The 16,622-nt window shown below is 69.0% G+C and overlaps 1 protein-coding gene across 3 annotated transcripts in view; it reads right to left on the bottom strand.

Moving 5' to 3' along the window:
- OLFM1 (olfactomedin 1) overlaps window positions 1–14,337 on the bottom strand; it is a 28,477-nt gene extending 14,140 nt beyond the window's left edge. The window contains exons 1-3 of one of the 3 annotated variants that reach the window (XM_070058864.2): window positions 14,139–14,337; window positions 3,132–3,281; window positions 14–169 (exon numbers count right to left, since the gene is read on the bottom strand). In XM_070058864.2, the coding sequence (XP_069914965.1) occupies window positions 14–169; window positions 3,132–3,281; window positions 14,139–14,204 (372 nt within the window). In that variant the 5' untranslated portion in view covers window positions 14,205–14,337. Of the gene's footprint in view, window positions 1–13; window positions 170–3,131; window positions 3,282–4,757; window positions 5,046–14,138 lie in introns of those variants that run through there. The other 2 variants (XM_051831465.3, XM_089322453.1) reach the window with 2 other exon arrangements.
- Between the last annotated feature and the right edge of the window lie 2,285 nt (window positions 14,338–16,622).

The following is a 16,622-nucleotide window of genomic DNA, read 5'->3' as shown; positions in this document are numbered from 1 at the left end:
GGGGCGCACACACCTTGAACTGCCTGGCCAGGTGCTGCTTGTGGCTCTCCTCCACCTGCTTGAACTTGGACTCCAGCCCCTTCATCTGGCTCTCCATCTTCTCCACGTACTGCAGGTCTCTCTGCGTCCGCCTGTCCAGCACCTCTATGGACTGCGACATGTTCTGCACCTGTGCAGAGGGTGACAGGCGCGAGGCAAGAGCTGCGGCGGTGCCCGGCTGGCTCAGCCGCCGCCGGCCGCCCCCACGCACGCACACACGCGTGCACACACACATGCTCAGCCGCCCGCCCGCCCCCACACACGCACACACGCGCACACACACATGCACACACACGGACGCACGCACATGCACACACACACACACGCTCAGCCGCCCCTGCCCGCCCCCACGCACGCACACACGCACGCGGCCAGCCACCAGGGGCTCCATGCATTATTTACGAGCTCATCGGCAGCATCACACACAGAGCAAATTGGTTCTGTCAACATCCTCTCTGCCATCTTGCCGAGCCTGATCTTGGGATCTGGGGGACGCGGGAGCCCAGGACCCTGGGGGCGGGTCCTCTCCAGGTGCCATCGCCTGGCCCCACCCTCGGCCCCGCCCCCAGGTATAAAGCCCCAGCCCTCCCTGGAAGAGCTAAGTGCAGGAGGAAGGAACCGGGAACTGCCCTCCCCACCTCCCGGCTCGCGTGCCATCCGTCACACGCGGCATCACGAGCGATCACGGCTCTGCAGGCTCGCACACGCCTGTGCCGGCACAGCCGCACCGAGCCCAGCTCAGACGGAGCGTCACCGCTCACCGGGGTTCCAGACAGCTCCGGGGGACGGGCAGGCTCCCGGCAGCCGCCGGCCTGCTCGCTTCCAGCTCGGGAGTGCAGCCGAGGACGACGGCTGTGGCACGGGGGTCCTCTCCCCAGAACCCGACCCCGCGGCCAGGCAGGAGGACACCTCCCCGGCAGCAAATCTCTTCTGCTTTTATTTATTTCTGCTGAATTTGAAAACCCTTCGCGCGGGGGTCGGTGGGGCCGGGCTCGGCCTGGGCGGCCAGGCTGGCGGGGGGGCGGTGGCGTGGCCCCCATCCCCTGCAGTCCGGCAGACAAAATGCAGCCACAGCAGCCTGTGTGCCTGCAGGCAGTGTGCACAGATCCGGTTCAGAACCCAGTCTGGAAAGCACAACACGGGGCGACGGTGGCTCTGTGGCCCCCCCCCCCCCCCGCCGGGCCATTCCATCGACGGGAAACGGGCCTGGGCCTGCCTGCCGTCTGCCTGCCCCCATCTCACTCCGTCGTTCCGAGTGCCCCAGGCACTCCTTTCCATTGGTTTCCTTCACCCTCAAGGCCCAGCCTGAATGCCGCCTCCTCCAGGGAGGTTTCCTGGATGAGCCAGGCCAGACGGGGCCACGTACTACCGTGGAACAAAATCACTCTGCTGGCCCAAGCCTGAGCCGGAGCAAGCCACACGCCGGTGTCGCTAGCCAAGCCCAGGGCCAGGCCGTGAGCCTGCAGGCTGGGAAGATGGCCCCTCTGCCCACCCCCTTCGGAGAGCAGCAGCCAGGGACCACACACAGCTCTTAGTTGCTGGAGGGGGAAAGTTGTAAAGATTTTAAATCTTGAATTTGTCAAGATCAAACTTCGACTTACAAGAGACAAACTCTGGCCAGCTGCCTCCAGCCCAGGGCTCCAACAGCCGCCCCAGCCTCCCGCCCCCAGGCGGCATCCTAGCCACAGCCCCCAAAGCTCCCGATGCCCCACCCCCACCCCGGCGCAGCAGGTGCAAGGGAGCAGGGCGGGGGTCAGCGGCAGGCAGCAGGCCCACCCGCCCTCCAGGAAGGCCACGCCCCCTCACAGAAGGTTTCCCGCATCCCAAGCACATGCACTGATTGCCGGCTGTTTACCCAGTGCTGCCGGGTGACCGCGCTGACAGCCTGGGCGAGGGGCAGCAAACCTGCTCGCTGTCGCCCAGCCAGGCCGGCTGCCTCCTGGCCTCAGGCCCACAGCCCCGCCCGCTCCCGGTCCCTGCGGCTCCTGTGCAGGCTGGCACGGGGGTCTCAGATCGGGGTGGGGTGGGGGAGGGTGGTGGCTCCCAGGACTGTCCTCAGCCACCTGGCGGGACTCTGAAGGCTCGGCCAGGAAGTAGCTCGCTGGCGGCCTTGGCCGGTGCACAGGGTTCTGGGGCGTCTGCTCTGCCCACGGGGGTGGGTGCCCGGTGTGTGCCTCGCCTGGCCGCTGAGAGCCAGGAACAGAAGGGCACTGGGCCCAGACCAGCGGGAGAGGAGCTGAGGACAGCCCTGCACGCTGGAATCCGGCGTGCCCGCCGCCGCCGTGGAAGATGGGCCTTTAAATTTTTAAACAGGCACAGGCAGAGGGAAAGCTCCCGGGCCTTCGTCCCCAGGGCCTGGAGAGCTTTCTGGAAGCTATTTCCGCCCTCCCCCCCAGGGGCGCAGGGTCCAGGTCTCCGGTGGTCCCTGGGGCTCTGCACGCAGCCTCTCCTCCACAGTCTGAGTAACTAACGGCCCAACCAGGCCTCGGGTCTGGTCTGGTCCAGGAACTGTGAGTGGCAGATGCTCCAGGCATCTCTGACTCCTCTCAACCCGCTTGCTCAGGGGGCAGGGGCACCCCCCGCCGGCCCTCACAGGTGCTCGAGCCCCCGGAGCCCCGCTGGGATGCCCGCAGGAGCAAGGCTCTCACCAAGCCCCTTCCCGGTGGGCATGGGGGCAGGGAACAGCTGGTCACGTTGCGTCCTCAGGGCCGGCCGGAGCTGGAGGACCTGAACGCATAGCTCGGCCCCTCCCTCCACTGCTGAGGGAGCTGCGCCCACCAGAGGGGGCTGCGTCCTGCCTCCCGAGGCCGCAGGCAGTGGGCGGATTTGCCCCCTCCTCCCGGGCCACCCGGCATCTTCAGCCACCCACCCGTCCGTCCATCCGTCCACCCATCCATCTGCCCATTCATAAGTATTTCTAGCGGGACAGGAGGGATGCGGGATGGCCCCGCAGACCAGCGCGGCTGTGGTGCTGGGGTGGGCGCACGCGCACACACACACACACACGCACACGCACACACACACACACACACGCACACGCACACGCACACACATGCACACGCACACACACACTCACACGCACACGCACTCACCTTCTCCAACAGCTGCCTCAGCTGTTTGGTGCGGGCGTCCCGGGAGCACATGGTCTGTTGGGGAGCCACCACGGTGCAGATGCACCTGCCCTCGCTGTCCTGGGCAGAGCTGTACACCTGCCAGCTCTCCTCAGGGTTGGTGGGCAACACCTGGAGGGGGCAGGTGAGGCGAGGCAGGGGGAGGGAGAGAAAGGGAGACGTGAGGCTGTGCACTGGGCACTGTATGAGGGATGGTGGTGAGCGTGCTTGTCTGGCCCAGGGGACAGGCACAAAGCAGGGCCCCAAAGACCTGGCCCGGAGGCACCAACCGATGCCCAGGGCGGGAGGCAAATCAAAGAGGCACAACTCTTTCAAAAACAATGTTTCAAATCTCAGGTTTAACCTGAAAGAGCCTGGAGTTTTAACATGGAGCCCATTGATACATCGGAGGGATCACAGTGCCCCGGCTGGATGGGAGCAGGCAGGGCTGGCGACACACAGCAGGCATGCAATTCAGAAATGAGATCCCCCCCTCCCTGGGAGGCCAGCAGGGCGGCTGGCGCGGCAGCCGTGACACCGCCGGCTCCAGCTGCCTCTCAGCCCAGAGCTGCAATGCCCCTGGGCCGCGGCAATCATCCTGCCGGCAGCCTAGCACAGACACCCACGTCCACTCCCCGGCCATTTGGGGACGCCACCGAACCGTAGGGATGCATTGGCCATGCAGGGGCCACCCCAGCCCTGGTCACCAGGACCACAGAGAAACCAGAGCCGGCCCCTCCCCTGCAGCCCAGCTTGGGTGTCCTGTTGGCCGGGCACTCAGGGCAGACCCCAGGAGCCCCTGAGCCCTGGCTGGCACACGCCCTGTACCCTCCTGCTGGCCCCGCAGGCTGCCGGCTGCCTCCACCCAGTCACCTCCTCGCTATTCTTAGCCCGGGACTGGGAGAGCCTGGAGTAGGAAACATTTGATTTCATTCATTTCCCTGTCAGAAGCTCAGGTCCAGAGGCGGAGGATAAAGTCACGAGGAAGGGCTGAGCCGCTCTCCCAACAGCAGGTGAGAGGGTCACACCAGCAGCCCCTCCCCAAGGAGCCAGAGCCCCTGGCAGCCCCGGGGAGCCCAGGAGACTTGACCTTCACCTCTCCTCTCCTATCCGCAGGGAGGGGAGCCCGCCTGGGCTGCTCCGCCATCACCATCCCAACCGGCCGTGCCCAGGGGCCGCTCCCCTGCCCCCAGGTCCCAGCAGGGCAGGGCAAGCAGGCGGGGTGGGAGGGGTGACGGGAGGCGAAGCTGAGCGCGCGGCTCCCAGGCACCCCTGCACCGTCCTCCGAGGGGACCCCGGCCCACCCTCCAGGGCCGACGGGAAAGGCTGGGTGCCTGGGGACTTGGGTCCCGGCTTGTCCAAAGTAGGGCAGGCTCCGTGGCCCCACCAGGCTGGGGTCTGGGAGCGTCCGTGCCTCGCACGGGCCCCGTGACCTTGGGCAAGTCCCCAAGAGCCCAGCCCCAGTTTCCTAGCGCTTCAAGGAAAGAGTTTCTCTCCGAGAAGCCCCGGGACCTCAGAGCCCCCGGGCGGGCTCACCCCCGCCCCGCGAGCGGCCACCGCGGGCCCGGCGCAGACGCGGAGGGAGCAGGGCGCGGCGGGCGCACTTACGCCGGTGCTGCGGTCCAGCGTCCCGCCGCGGGCGGCCGACAGCCGGGTGGTGTTGAGCCCCGCCAGCGAGGGCAGCGTCTGGGACATCCAGTTGGTGATCATGGCCATGGTACTCAGCACAACCCCGATCTTCAGCAGCGGCACGGACATCGCGCCGGGTCCCCGCGCCCGCGCCGCACCGGCGCCGGCTCCGCGCCCGGACAGCCTTCAGGCGGCGGGCACCGCGGCGGGCAGGGGCGCCCGGCCGTGTCCCCGCGCCCCCTCCGCCCGCCGCCGCCGCGCGCCCGCCGCCGCCGCCCCGCGCGCCCGGGCCATCGCCACGCCGCCCCCGGGCGCCGGGGAGCGAGGCGGGCAGGAAGCAGCCAGCGAGCGAACGAGCGAGCGAGGGAGACAGGGAGCCGCCGCCGGCCCGCGCGCCGCGCCCCGCGCCCTCCGCCGGGAACAGCAGCCCGGTTCTGAGCTCGGCGCGGGCTGCGCGCGGGGGCCGCGGCCGGGAGGCGGGGACACGGCCGGGCGGCGGCCGACGCAATCTGCCCAGGAAATGGGTGGGTTTTTCCTGCGCGCTCCGGCTCCCCGCCGCCCCCTGGCTGCTGGCGGCGAGGTCTGCAGACCACAGCCGACCGACGAGCCGGGCTCCGAGGGCGACCCGGCCTCTCCGGCCGCCCCTGGCCCGCCTGGCCGCCACCCACACCCCCGCGTCCCCAAGGGAGCGCTGGGAGCGGCGCTGGGGCCTGGCGGGGTCGCCGGCGCCAGGGATGGGGATGGGGGCCAAGTGAACGGCCGCCTGCTAGCCGGGCAGCCGCGGAGGTCAGCCGGCGCTGACCACGGCCCGGGGAGGCGGAGGGTGCGCTGGCCGCGCGCGCCGAGGGGTGACAGGGCGAGCGCGCGGGCGCAGCTGCGGGAGGTTTGGGGATCAGGCGTGGGAGCCACGCCCGCGACTGGCAGCGACCGGGGGTCTGGCCGACAGGCTGGGCAGATCCGTGTCCCCACGGGCGCTGCCTTCCCGGGTTCCCGCGGACCCGGGGTGCGGGGACCCCCGAAGCCTCACCCGGAAGGCCGGCCTGCCCAAGAAGCTCTGGGCAGCGCCCGGGGCTGGAAAGGCAGCCAGCACAGAAAGTACCGCCTCCCTGGCGCCCGCCCACCGCGGAGAGCAACTCGTGGGGCAGCCAAGCCGATCCCAGCCCGAGCGAGACCTGCTGGCCACGGCGGTGGCTCGGGTTTGTTTTTCTGATTAAGGCATGGCAACCCTCTGGATGCGCGGCCAGCGGCTTCCAACTGCTGGGCGCGGGCGCCACCTCCCAGTGCCAGCTGGTACTGCAGCCCTGCTAGCAGCCTCCCCGCCCCCACCCCAGGCTGTCACCCCGGTGTGTGACCATCTGCCCGCCCCTCTCCTGACCAAGGCTCAGGGACACAAGCCCCGCCTGCCCAGCCCCCCACCCCTGCTCCCTGCAGGCGTCGGAGCTATGCTGCAACCACTTGAATCCACCGCAGGTGCACCCCGGGGTCACAGGTTATTTCACACCAGTAAGTGCGAGCCGTGGGGTACAGCCAGCCGCGAACCCCAGCACGGACGCCACAGCAAGACGGCACAGCAACGCCTAGAAGCTTCCCCGTGAACTCAACAGCTGCCCTCGCGGGTCTCAGCGCGCAGAGCCCGGCCCGGCCCACGAGCCCTCCTGGAACCCGGCTCCCCACCTGTACGGGCTGAAGGGGGGTGGGGGTGGGGGTGCAGGGACCAGCTCGCCTCGGGAGAGGAGCAGGCGTCGTCACCGCCCAGGGCAGGAGATCGGCTCCTAACCAGCTTCGGGTTAGGCTCGCCGTCAGCCCTGCCCCGGCACTCTAGGCGGTGCCAGCCTGGCTGGGGCTGCCGACCCAGGGAACGCGACGCGGGTCGTGTGCAGGGGCGAGGCAGGGCTGCTCGCCGGCACTGCTGGTGCCACGGGGCTCCTGGGGACAGGCCAGGGCCTGGAGAGCGGAAGCCCCCCCCCCCCCAGGTGCTTCTGCCGAGCTCTGTCCTGCGGGCAGCCGGGGAGGGGGTATGTACGGTGACCCTGTAGGCACAGCTGCAAAGCATTCCTTTGAAAGTGAGGTTCTGGGTTCCTGGCGTGGAGCTCGCGGAACGTGAGCGGGGCCCTGGGACTCCCAGGATCCCGGGATGTCGGTGGGAGGGAGGGAGGCACTGACCCACCCACGTCCTCGCCTCCTTGTTGGCCGACGCTTTGAGGCCCCTGCAGAGATGCATGGTTCTCACCAGCCCTGCGTGGGCTGTGACAGCTCAGCCCCGGAATGCGGGCCCTGCACCTGAGCCGCCCCCCTCACGGCGCTGCCCACACCTGCTCTTGCCTGGGAGATTCAAGCGAGTCGCCCCCTGCTGGCCCCTGTCCAGCGTGCGGACAAGGGCTCTGGATGGGAGGAGGAGGATTTCCCGGGGAGGAATCCCCCAGACCTCCCCGGAGCAAGGGGCTCGCTCACATGGGCATCTCTGAGCAATCAGAACCCCACGTCACAGCGGGTGCTGGGCCCAGGACGCTCGGGGGCTCAGTGCCAGGCCTGATGTCACTTAATCCTTGCTGGAGCCCACGGGGCGGAGCCACCGCCGACTCCCGGCCACTCGGCTGTCCAAGGTCACACGGCGGGGCAGGCGGCTGCCAGGCCAGGCCCCTCAACACAGCTGTCACGCATCCCCGGGGGTGGCCCGACGGAAGCCCCCGCCACCTGCACAGCCCACGAGCCACGCAGGCCGTCGGAAGGCATTCCCAACGCCCTGGCTACCACACGCAGGCAGGAGGCGTTTCGGCGCTGCCCTGGGCGACGCCTGGTCACCTGCCGGGGCGGCCGGGTCTGTCCTCACGCGGGGCCCCCACGGTCTCCGGCCTCGGCAGCCGCACCAGCTCAGCCCAGCCAGAACGCTCTGGAAAGCACGGGGGCTGCCAGGTGCCTGGGGAGGGTGCGCCCACCTCCACGCGGCCGTCCCTGCAGGGACAGTGGGTGGTGCTGTCAGGGAGTCACCGAGTGCCGTCCACTACAGCCGCACGGCCCCACTGGGAGAGGCCGCTGCCCACGATGGACCCCGAAGGGGGAGGTGGGGGTGTCCTGCTGTGTACGATGAGCTGGAGGGGAGCGAGGAGCGGGAGAGAATCAGAGACAATCAGAGGGAGGAGGCAGACAGTCAGAGGGAGGAGACAGAGGCAGAAGCAGAGACCAGGGCGAGCACAGGGCTCCCTCATGAGTGACCGCTGCTCCCGGGTGCCTCTCGCTCGCTCTCTCTGCTGGAGCAAGAACATCCTTGGGCAGGGAGGGGACCTGGGGGCCCGAGCGTTCCCTCCCGGCAGCCACGGCCGACCCCGGGGCAGTCCCAGCCTGCGCCTTCCTGCCCCCCCCGCCCGGCTCCCTGCCCCTTGCCCTGCTCCTGCGGCCTAGGTGCCCCCCGACACGGCCCGTGGAGGCTTGGCTGTGTGACGGCCGTCTCGGCCAGTGGAGGCCGGATGGCAGGGCCACGCTGGTCTCGGCTTCACCCGTGCTCCCTCCAGGGGGTGCTCCCTGCCTGGGCCCCCAGATGGGCAGGCACACGGGCCAGCGCCATGGCTGCCCGCCACAGATAGCCTGTCGTGTGGGTGCGAGACGCAGCCTTGCACGGAGCCAGCGAGAGCGGCTGAGGCAGGGGCTGGTGTCCCCCGAGGCTGGGCCTTCTACCTCCCGCTCAGCCCCCCAGCGCCTCTGGGACGCTGCGTCCCCCGGAGTCCCGGCCCGCACTCGGTCCCGTTCTCGGCCCTCCACGCCCCCCACCTCTGCCCCGGCTGCTTCCATCAGTGGCTCCCGCGCTCTCGGTGGTGAGACACAGGGCTGGGCTCTTTGCAGGGAGGGGCTGACTGCACAGACGCCCCCCGCTGGGCTGAGCGGGGGGGGGGGGGTGGAAGGGTTTTGGGGGGGCTACACAGTGCTCCTGTTGCCCCCTCCCAAAACTGAGAAGGCAGCCCGGTGTCCGTGGAGTGAATCCTGACGCGGATTAAAAGGTGGCGTCTGGGGCGGGTTTGGTGCCTGGCGGCTGAGATGCCTGTGTCCCACTCTGGGGGGCTCGGGGTCTGCACGCAGCGCCAGCTCCGATTCCCACTCCCCGCTAATGCAGACCCCGGGAGGCAGGGATGATGGCTCCGGCACTCGGGTTCCTGCCACCCACGTGGGAGACTGCGTGGGGCTCCCGGCTCCCGGCTCTGCTCTGGCACAGCCCCTGCTGTTGTGGGCCCCTGGGGAGTGAACCAGTGCACGGAAGACCTCGGTATCTCTCAAGGAGATGCACACTTAGGGGCTGGCGTTGTGGGCAGCGAGTTGAGCCACCGCCTGTGACACGGCATCCGGTACAAGCACAGGGTCGAGTCCCGGCTGCTCCACTTGCGCTCCAGCTCTCTGCTGTGGCCTGGGAAAGCAGCGGAGGACGGCCCAGTCCTTGGGCCCCTGCACCCACGTGGGAGCCCCGGAAGAAGCTCCTGACTCCTGGCTTCATGGCTGCAACAGTCAGGTCTGGGTCAGACCAAAGCCGGGAGCCAGGAGCTTCTCCCGGGTCTCCCACGCGGGTGCAGGGGCCCAAGCACTTGGGCCATCTTCCACTGCTTTCCCAGGCCATCAGCAGGGAGCTAGACCGGAAGTGGAGCAGCCGGGACTCGAATCGGCGCCCACATGGGATGGATGCCGGCGCCGGACTCAGCGGCTTTAACCCTCTGCTCCATGGTGCCGGCCCTCAGGGACTTCCCAGCGCTGGCTGTGGCCTCTGGGGACGGCGCCTCTCCCCCAGGCCCCTGCGTGCCGCGGTGCAGTCAGTGCCCTTCCCGGGGCCCTGCTCACAGCCGGGGCATCTGCAGCCGGGGCTGGCATGGTGGGCGGGCGAGGCACAGGGACTCCCAGCCTCCCAGGCCCTGTTCTTTCTTCTGTCCCAGGGCGGAGCGCCGAGAGGCCTTCTCAGAGGCGTGGGGCCAGCTGGGAAACGCCTGTGGGGCGGGGTTGCCGCAGGCGACGGTCTCCACGGTGAGGGCTGCTCCCGCGGGCACATCCAGGGCCTCGGTGCCTTTCTCGCTCACCGCGCGCTCCCTGGGACTCTCCCATCGGATTTGCAATGTCGTGGCCCTGTGCACAAGCAGGAGGCGCCTCAGCCCTCGCCCCCCACACCCTTTGAGACCAAGGAAGCTACCGCCAGCAGCTGGCCCCCGGTGCGTGCGCCGAAGCCGTTCCCCAGAAAGGAGTCGTGAGTGGGCCGGCGGCGGACGGACAGCAGCACCTGCTCTGCCCAGCGGCCAGCCCTCCCCAGCCCAGTGCAAACCACGGAGCTGGGCGGCGGCAGGGTGGGGGGAGCATCCTCGAACTGCTTCCCACTGCCTGGACCTCGGGGCCCCCAGCGCTCCCCACCGAGCCCCGCCGAGCACCCCTTCCGGTGCTGGCCCTGCTGGCCCGCTCTGGAGCCAGCCTGCATGGTTAGCAGTGGCCGCACCATGTGGTCGCACAGTTAGCAAAGCACAGGGCCCCGGGGCCCTGTGCGCCTCGCTGACTGGGGTCTCTGGGACCCAAGAGACAGCACCAGCCCCCTCCCCCCTCCCCTAGGGCTCCATAACACCAAGTGGTTCTGCTTTCTCTACTTTTTACTTTTCTGTTTTAACAAGAACCTGAACCCAGGCGTCCCAGGTGTCAGACAGACCCGGGGCCGCGTCCAGGCCGACTCATCCTTTCTGGGCCTCCGGGCACGTCGCTTACCCCCCCCCCCCGTCCATCTCCCCATTTTGAGAATGAGGCTGGGGCTCGCGCCCCACAAAGAGCCACGTTCCCTCCCGGCCTGGGGCTGGGTGCGCGGTGACACCTGGGACAGCACCGGCTGCCGGCTGAATGCCGGCACCCTCAGCTCTGCTGGGCTTGTTTTCCGTGTTGGGGTCCCTCTCCCCCTCCTCCTGCCTGCGCTGCCCGTCGCGACCACACTGAGGCGGGCAGCCCTGCCAGCGGTAAAGACGGCAGGACTGCCGCTTCCCACCGCTCCGGCCTCGCAGCGGGAGTTGGTTCCCTCCCCGTGGGCCCCGTTCCCCGTAGCTGTCTGAGCTTAGCCGGTAGCCCTGTCTCACTTCACACGGCGATGCCCGTCCCGAGCACGGCCGGGATCTGAAGGCAGATTGTCCTTCCTTCCGCCGTGGGACAGCGCGCCAGCGGCTGCCCCGTGTGGGATTCTGTGGCTCACAGCTCGTGCCCTGCCGCTCCCCTAGCCCCACCCGGGGACAGGCCTGGGTTCTGAGTTTGCTCAGGGCCACGGGTTGGGGTCTTCCTGTAGAGTGGGCTGGGTGGGAGGGGAGGGGCAGATGCGGCAGGGGGACCTTCCTAGGACTCCCAGAGCAACCCCCGCCCCCGCATACCCTGCCCACACGTCCCCGAGGGCACAGGCCCCTGGAACGGCTCCGCGGGCTCCAGGACGGAGTATATGGCAGTCACCCAGTAACCCTAAAGGCAAACAGCGAGCACCCAAGAGACTGTGTCCTCGGCTGGGACCTCGGGGAGCACCCAGGCCGCCACATGGCCGGGGGAGGGTGCACAAGGCTCAGGCACCCCTCCCCGCCCGGCACACATGTGCCGAGCAGGGACACGAGAGTCGGGGCGCCTGGTCTTCTCCCGGCCTCCTTCCCTCCCCCACCTTCCCACCCGGGCTCCCTGCTTCCTGGGTTCCGGCTCGGCTCCAAAGCCTTCTCCCGGGCCGGCGCTCACTCCTCCGCTCTCCTGTGCAGCACCTGGTGCCGGCGGCGCCTGGGCCACCGAGACAAACGCCCACAGCGGGGCCTCAGGTCTGCCCCGGGTGTTGGACGGCAAGGCGTCCTCGACGCTGCAGGCTGGACTGGACGGAGTTCCGTCCAACCCGTGGGTGACCAGGAAAGGCTGGTGAGGGGCCGGGCGGCGGGACACAGGACGGGGGGCTGGGGGCGCTCTTTGTCTCAACAGAGCGGGAGCCGAGGCTCAGAGGGCAGCAGGCCTTCTCAAGGTCACCCACAGCGCCCGGAGGGACAGGAGCCACAGGGCGGGCGCCTGGGCCCCAGGTCCTGGCCTCAGACCGCCCCCACCCCCCGTACCTTTCACACCATCGTATACAAGGCCCGCCCCGCCTCCCCCAGGCCCACCTCTGTGTTGTCACTCCTTTGCAATGCCAGCCTTTTGTCGGAACCCACAGAACAAGGCCGGGTCAAAGTCCTGTCTGAGGACAGAGTTCACGGGGGCCCACGGCTTCGGGCACGGGCGGGCCGTCAATCCACAGCTGGCGTCCGGCCTGCCCAGGGGGCTCGCCCCCTCCCTCCCGCCTGTCTGCCTGAATCCTGTAAGCAGTGCTGGTTAAGTGCAGGTGAAACCCACCTGGTCCCACTGTCTCCAACCCAGGGACCTAACGCAGGGTGTGGCCGTGCGAAGTCTGCCTGCGGCGAACGTGGAAGACGGATCCCAGGGCGTGTGGCTGAAGCCGACAGGTGCTGTGTGCGCTCACAGGTGTGAGGGCGTCGCACAGGACACCTGGCCGCCTAGCACTCGACACAGGTAGGAGCGAGCAGCTGAGACTCACAGCAGCCCGGCCTGCACCCACCCCCACTCCCCAGCCCCGGCTGCGCCTGGGAGGTCACTGCCAAAGCTGGGAGTCACCTGGCCCGGCCCAGCCCCGGTGGGTTCAGGCCAGGCGGCGGCAGCAGGGCGACCAGGCTCTCCAGAGCGGGCTGCCGAGGGAGCCGCTCCCCGGCCTGTTTGTAGGCACGGAGGGGAAGGACTGGGGACATCCAAGCCAGCCACCAGCAGCAGGCTTGATCCAGAGATGGCCAGGGAGGGCAGAGGTGCAGGTGAGGGTGGGGCGGGCCCTCCAGGGACCCAGCCAGGAGGGAAGCCCCGCCTCCAGCTCACCCCCCACAGAGGAGCCTCCCAGGGAAATCCCTGGTCCCCTTCCTGACCGGGGCAGGAGCTGACCAGGGTCCTGAAGTCAGGCAGCACCAGACCGCAAGGCTGGGGATGCAGGTGCGTGTGCCCCGGGGCTGGAGCAGGTGGGCAAACACTCACCACCGAGACAGCTTCTGCCTGGACTGGAACCCCAAGTTTCTCCCCAGAACAGGGGGGCGTTGGCCAAGACACAAACAGGAGAAGCATTGTGTGGCCGCAATGGTCACTAGGAAGGTCACTAGGGCCGGGACGGTCCTTGGGTCGGGGACGGGCACCTCCAGGGCCAGCGAAGAGGCGTCGCCGTCCTGCTGCCGAGCTGTGCCCACGAGCTCAGGCTGGCTCCCAGGGTCGCCTGCAGCTCCTTGGGACCCGCTGGGCGCTTCTCTGCACGTGTGTGCGTGTGTGCACGCGTGTGTGTGCACGTGTGCCCGTGTGTGCTTGCATCTGTCCGTCCACGGCACGCCTGCCATCCCTCGGCCAGACTGTGTGGGGTGGGGGTGGGGCCGAGAGAACTTCCCTGCTGGAGGCGCCACGCCGAGCCTCTCCTGGGAGGCCGGGGCAGGGGCGCGGCAGCCCCCTGTTGGGCTGAGAGTCCTGAGCAGGGAGAGACCAGGGACGCTGGTTCCGGCATCTTCTCTCTGTGTCTACCTCCCTCCCTTCTCTCTCCTTTGTCTCCTCTTATTCCGACAGGGAGGGAGGCAGGGGTGGGGGGGCCAGGGCCTGGGCAGTGGGGGGGGGGGTCTTGGGCTCATCTGCTTCCTGGACTTGGTGCTCGGAAGCGCCAGCCTCCCAGCCCGGAGCGTGGCACAGTGGCACGGTGGAGAGGGCGTTTTAATGTCACCCCAGGCAGCCGGGCTCCGGAGACTGGCACACTCTTCCCAGCCCCGGGTGCGGTGCCGGCTCGACCCTCCCGCGGGGCGATCGCACACAGCCCTTCCCTCCGCCCAGACCTGCGGCTCCCAGATGCATTTAAAATGGAGAACACCCGGCAAAGACTGGCTCTGTGCTGAGCCGAGCTCAGGAGACGACAAGCCCACCGCACTTGCCGGGGTCCCCGCGGTGCACACAGCACAGCTGGGGCTCCCAAGCCCTCCCCCAGGAAGCCAATGCCGCCTGTCCCCGGAGTCGGGGCGTTCCGGGAGCCCCCAGGGGAACTCCGTGAACCCACCGGGGAAGGCTGGGCCCCCGCCGGGCTGTGTTGGGGCGAGAGAGTGAGACCTGGACCCCCCCAAAAGCCTGGGAGCTCCCCGCGTGACACCAGCAGCCCCAGGCTGAACTTCTCAGCAGGGAGTGGGGGCAGGGGAGGGAGGGGTCGGCGCGCCCCCTCCCTCGGCCCCAGGTCCACCCGCTCCCCAGCCCCCAGCCCCCGGCCCCCGGCGCTCCCCGACTTTGCCGCGCGCCCCGGCCCGGCCAGCGCCTGGCGGGGAAGAAAATGGCGTTGGGTGCACGTACTTGGGTGAGTTCGGTGCCCATGAGGATGAGGAAGAGGAGGCTGAGCAGCTTCTGGGCCGGTGGCATGTCTCGCGGCCCCTCGGACGTCCTGGCGTGCGGGCCCTGGGTGCTGCCGGCCGGCGGCTGCGTGGACGCGGACGCGCTCCCGGCTCAGCACCCGGAGCAGGCGGCGCGCGGGCTGTGCTGCGCGGAGCCTCCGCTCTGCATATTTATCGCGTCCCGGTTCCGGCGCGGCTGCCTGCGGGGCTGGGCTGGGCTGGGCTGGGCTGGGCGGGGGCTGCGCCCTCCGCTCCCCGCGCGCACGGCTCCGGCGGCGGGAGGCGCGCCCTGCGGAGCTCGAACGCGCGCTCGTCGGCGCCGGTGCCAAAAGTTTGCCGGCGAAGGGCGAGTGCGGGGGTGGCGCGGGAGGACCCGCGCGCCCGAGGCGGCTCGCACGGGGAGGGGGCGGCGGCGGCGGCGGCGGCGGCGGCGGCGGCGGCGGCGGTGGCCGGCGGGGAGGCGGGCAGCCCGGGACAGGATGTGACATCAAAAAGGCGGGGGAAATTGAACCGGGACAGAAGCTGCATCGTGGCCTGCGGAGGGGCCGGGGAAGGCGCCCCAGGGCGGCGCTGGGGTCCGAAGGCCGGGGACCCCAGGAGGGCCGGAAGGCGTCCTTGTCCGCACCGGTTAGGGAGGTCAGTGGAGGCGCAGAGCCGGGAAGGGGGAGCAGGGAGTCGCGCCAGGGCGTCTGTCCACAGCCCCCGTGCCCTCAGCTAGGGCTGAGAGAGAGAGCAGGCAGCAGGTGCTGCCCCCCAGAACCCCAGGGAGGCGATGGATGAGGGTCTGTGCGTGCACCTGGGCCATATGGCTACCGCTGCTTGTCCGTCTGCTCCTGGCTGTGGCACAGCTGTGCCAGCCCCAGGTGCCCTGCCTGTACCGGGGGTCCTGGGAGAAGACTCCCAGCAGGGCTGTGGGCTTCGGGGGCTGGCCTCCAGGACCACGTGTCCCGCCTGCAGTCTCCATTTTGGGGGTCAGGCTCCTGGCCCCTGGTCTCTGGGAGGGCCGGTGTGCAGTGGAGGCTTGGGGGCTCTCTGCCTGTTTCCTCTCACTTTCTCCTTCAGAAAATCAACTCTGTCCCAGCGTCCGACAGCAGGCGGCTGCAGGCCCAGCCACGAGGGCAGAGCGGCCAGCAAGGCCACGGCCGGCTCTCCTGTGTCACCACAAGCGGCACTGGAGGTCGGGCCGTGGAGGACGGGGATGCCTTTCCCAGGCCACCCAGGCCGGTCCAGGGCACGTGCCAACTCCTGCCCCTCCCCCCGGACCTCCCGGGCCCTGGTGCAGGAGCTGGGTGTCGCACCTCCAGAAAAGATGGAGATGGGGTCCTGGCCTTTGTTCTCTGAGACGTCAGAGGGCAGAGCTACGGGCTGGGTCAGGGTGCGCTCCCGCCCTCACCCCCGCGGGCGCTGGGCAGAGAAGGTTCCGGTCTGAGATGAGGGGGAGATTGAGGGTCTTGTTCGCCCCGCCCCTTCCCCGTGTTCTGTTGACCTGGGAGCTTCCGGCTTGGTCTAAGAATCAACAGCTGACAGTGGAGGGCGGCCAGGGCCTGGGGAGACCCCTGCATTTGCAGCGGGGGGCTGAGTCGTGTCCCCACTCCCAGGCAGCGGCCTCCTGGCCTCAGTTTCCGTCCGTGCAGTGGGAGCGAATGGGCTGCATCACGGAGACCACGCAGGGGTAGGAGGCGGCCCCCGGAGGGCAGCGGCGCCCAGCCCGGATTCCCGTCCAGAAGGGGTCACAGCAGGTGGTCAGGGGCAGGCTGCGCCCCGGACTGGGCAGCTTTGTTTCTGTGGTCCGGGGAAGGCGGCGCTGGGCTCCCCAGTGGACTGGCGTCCGGGATCCACTTTTAGCAAGAATTGTTTTTATTTTTAAGATTATGTAACCACATGACCCAGAAAGTCCCCTTCGGGTGTCTGCTCCGGGCTGTGGCGGACAGCGACAGCACAGCAGCCCGGTTCACAGCATCGCCGGGCGGGGGCGGCCGGGTGCCTCCGTGCTCTGTGCGGGGGCTGGCAGCCCAGGACAGCCGGGCGCCTGAGACCTCTCTCCGGGGCGGGCCCCAGGGGCCTGGTGCTCAGTGGAACAAGCCAGGCGCAGAAGCACAAAACGCACTTGCCGGGGCCGGGCTGTGCCGTCGCCGGGAAAGCCACCGCCTGCAGTGCTGGCATCCCATGTGGGCACCAGTTCGAGTCCCGGCTGCTCCTCTTCTGATCCAGCTCTCTGCTATGGCCTGGGAAAGCAGTAGAGGATGGCCCAGGTCCTTGGGCCCCTGCACCCGCGTGGGAGACCTGGAAGAGGCTCCTGGCTTTGGATCAGCCCAGCTCCAGCCACTGTGGCCATTTGGGGAGTGAACCAGCGGATGGAAGACCTCTCTCTCTCTCTCTCTCTCTCTCTCTCCCTCTCTCTCTTTCTGTAGCTCTGTTCCTCAAGTGAATAATACATTTTTTAAAA

Source organism: Oryctolagus cuniculus, chromosome 1, assembly GCF_051225735.1.
Source record: "Oryctolagus cuniculus isolate XC-2025 breed Fujian yellow rabbit chromosome 1, ASM5122573v1, whole genome shotgun sequence".
Classification (NCBI taxonomy): Eukaryota; Metazoa; Chordata; class Mammalia; order Lagomorpha; family Leporidae; genus Oryctolagus; species Oryctolagus cuniculus.
This window is presented reverse-complemented; position numbering and strand designations above follow the sequence as displayed.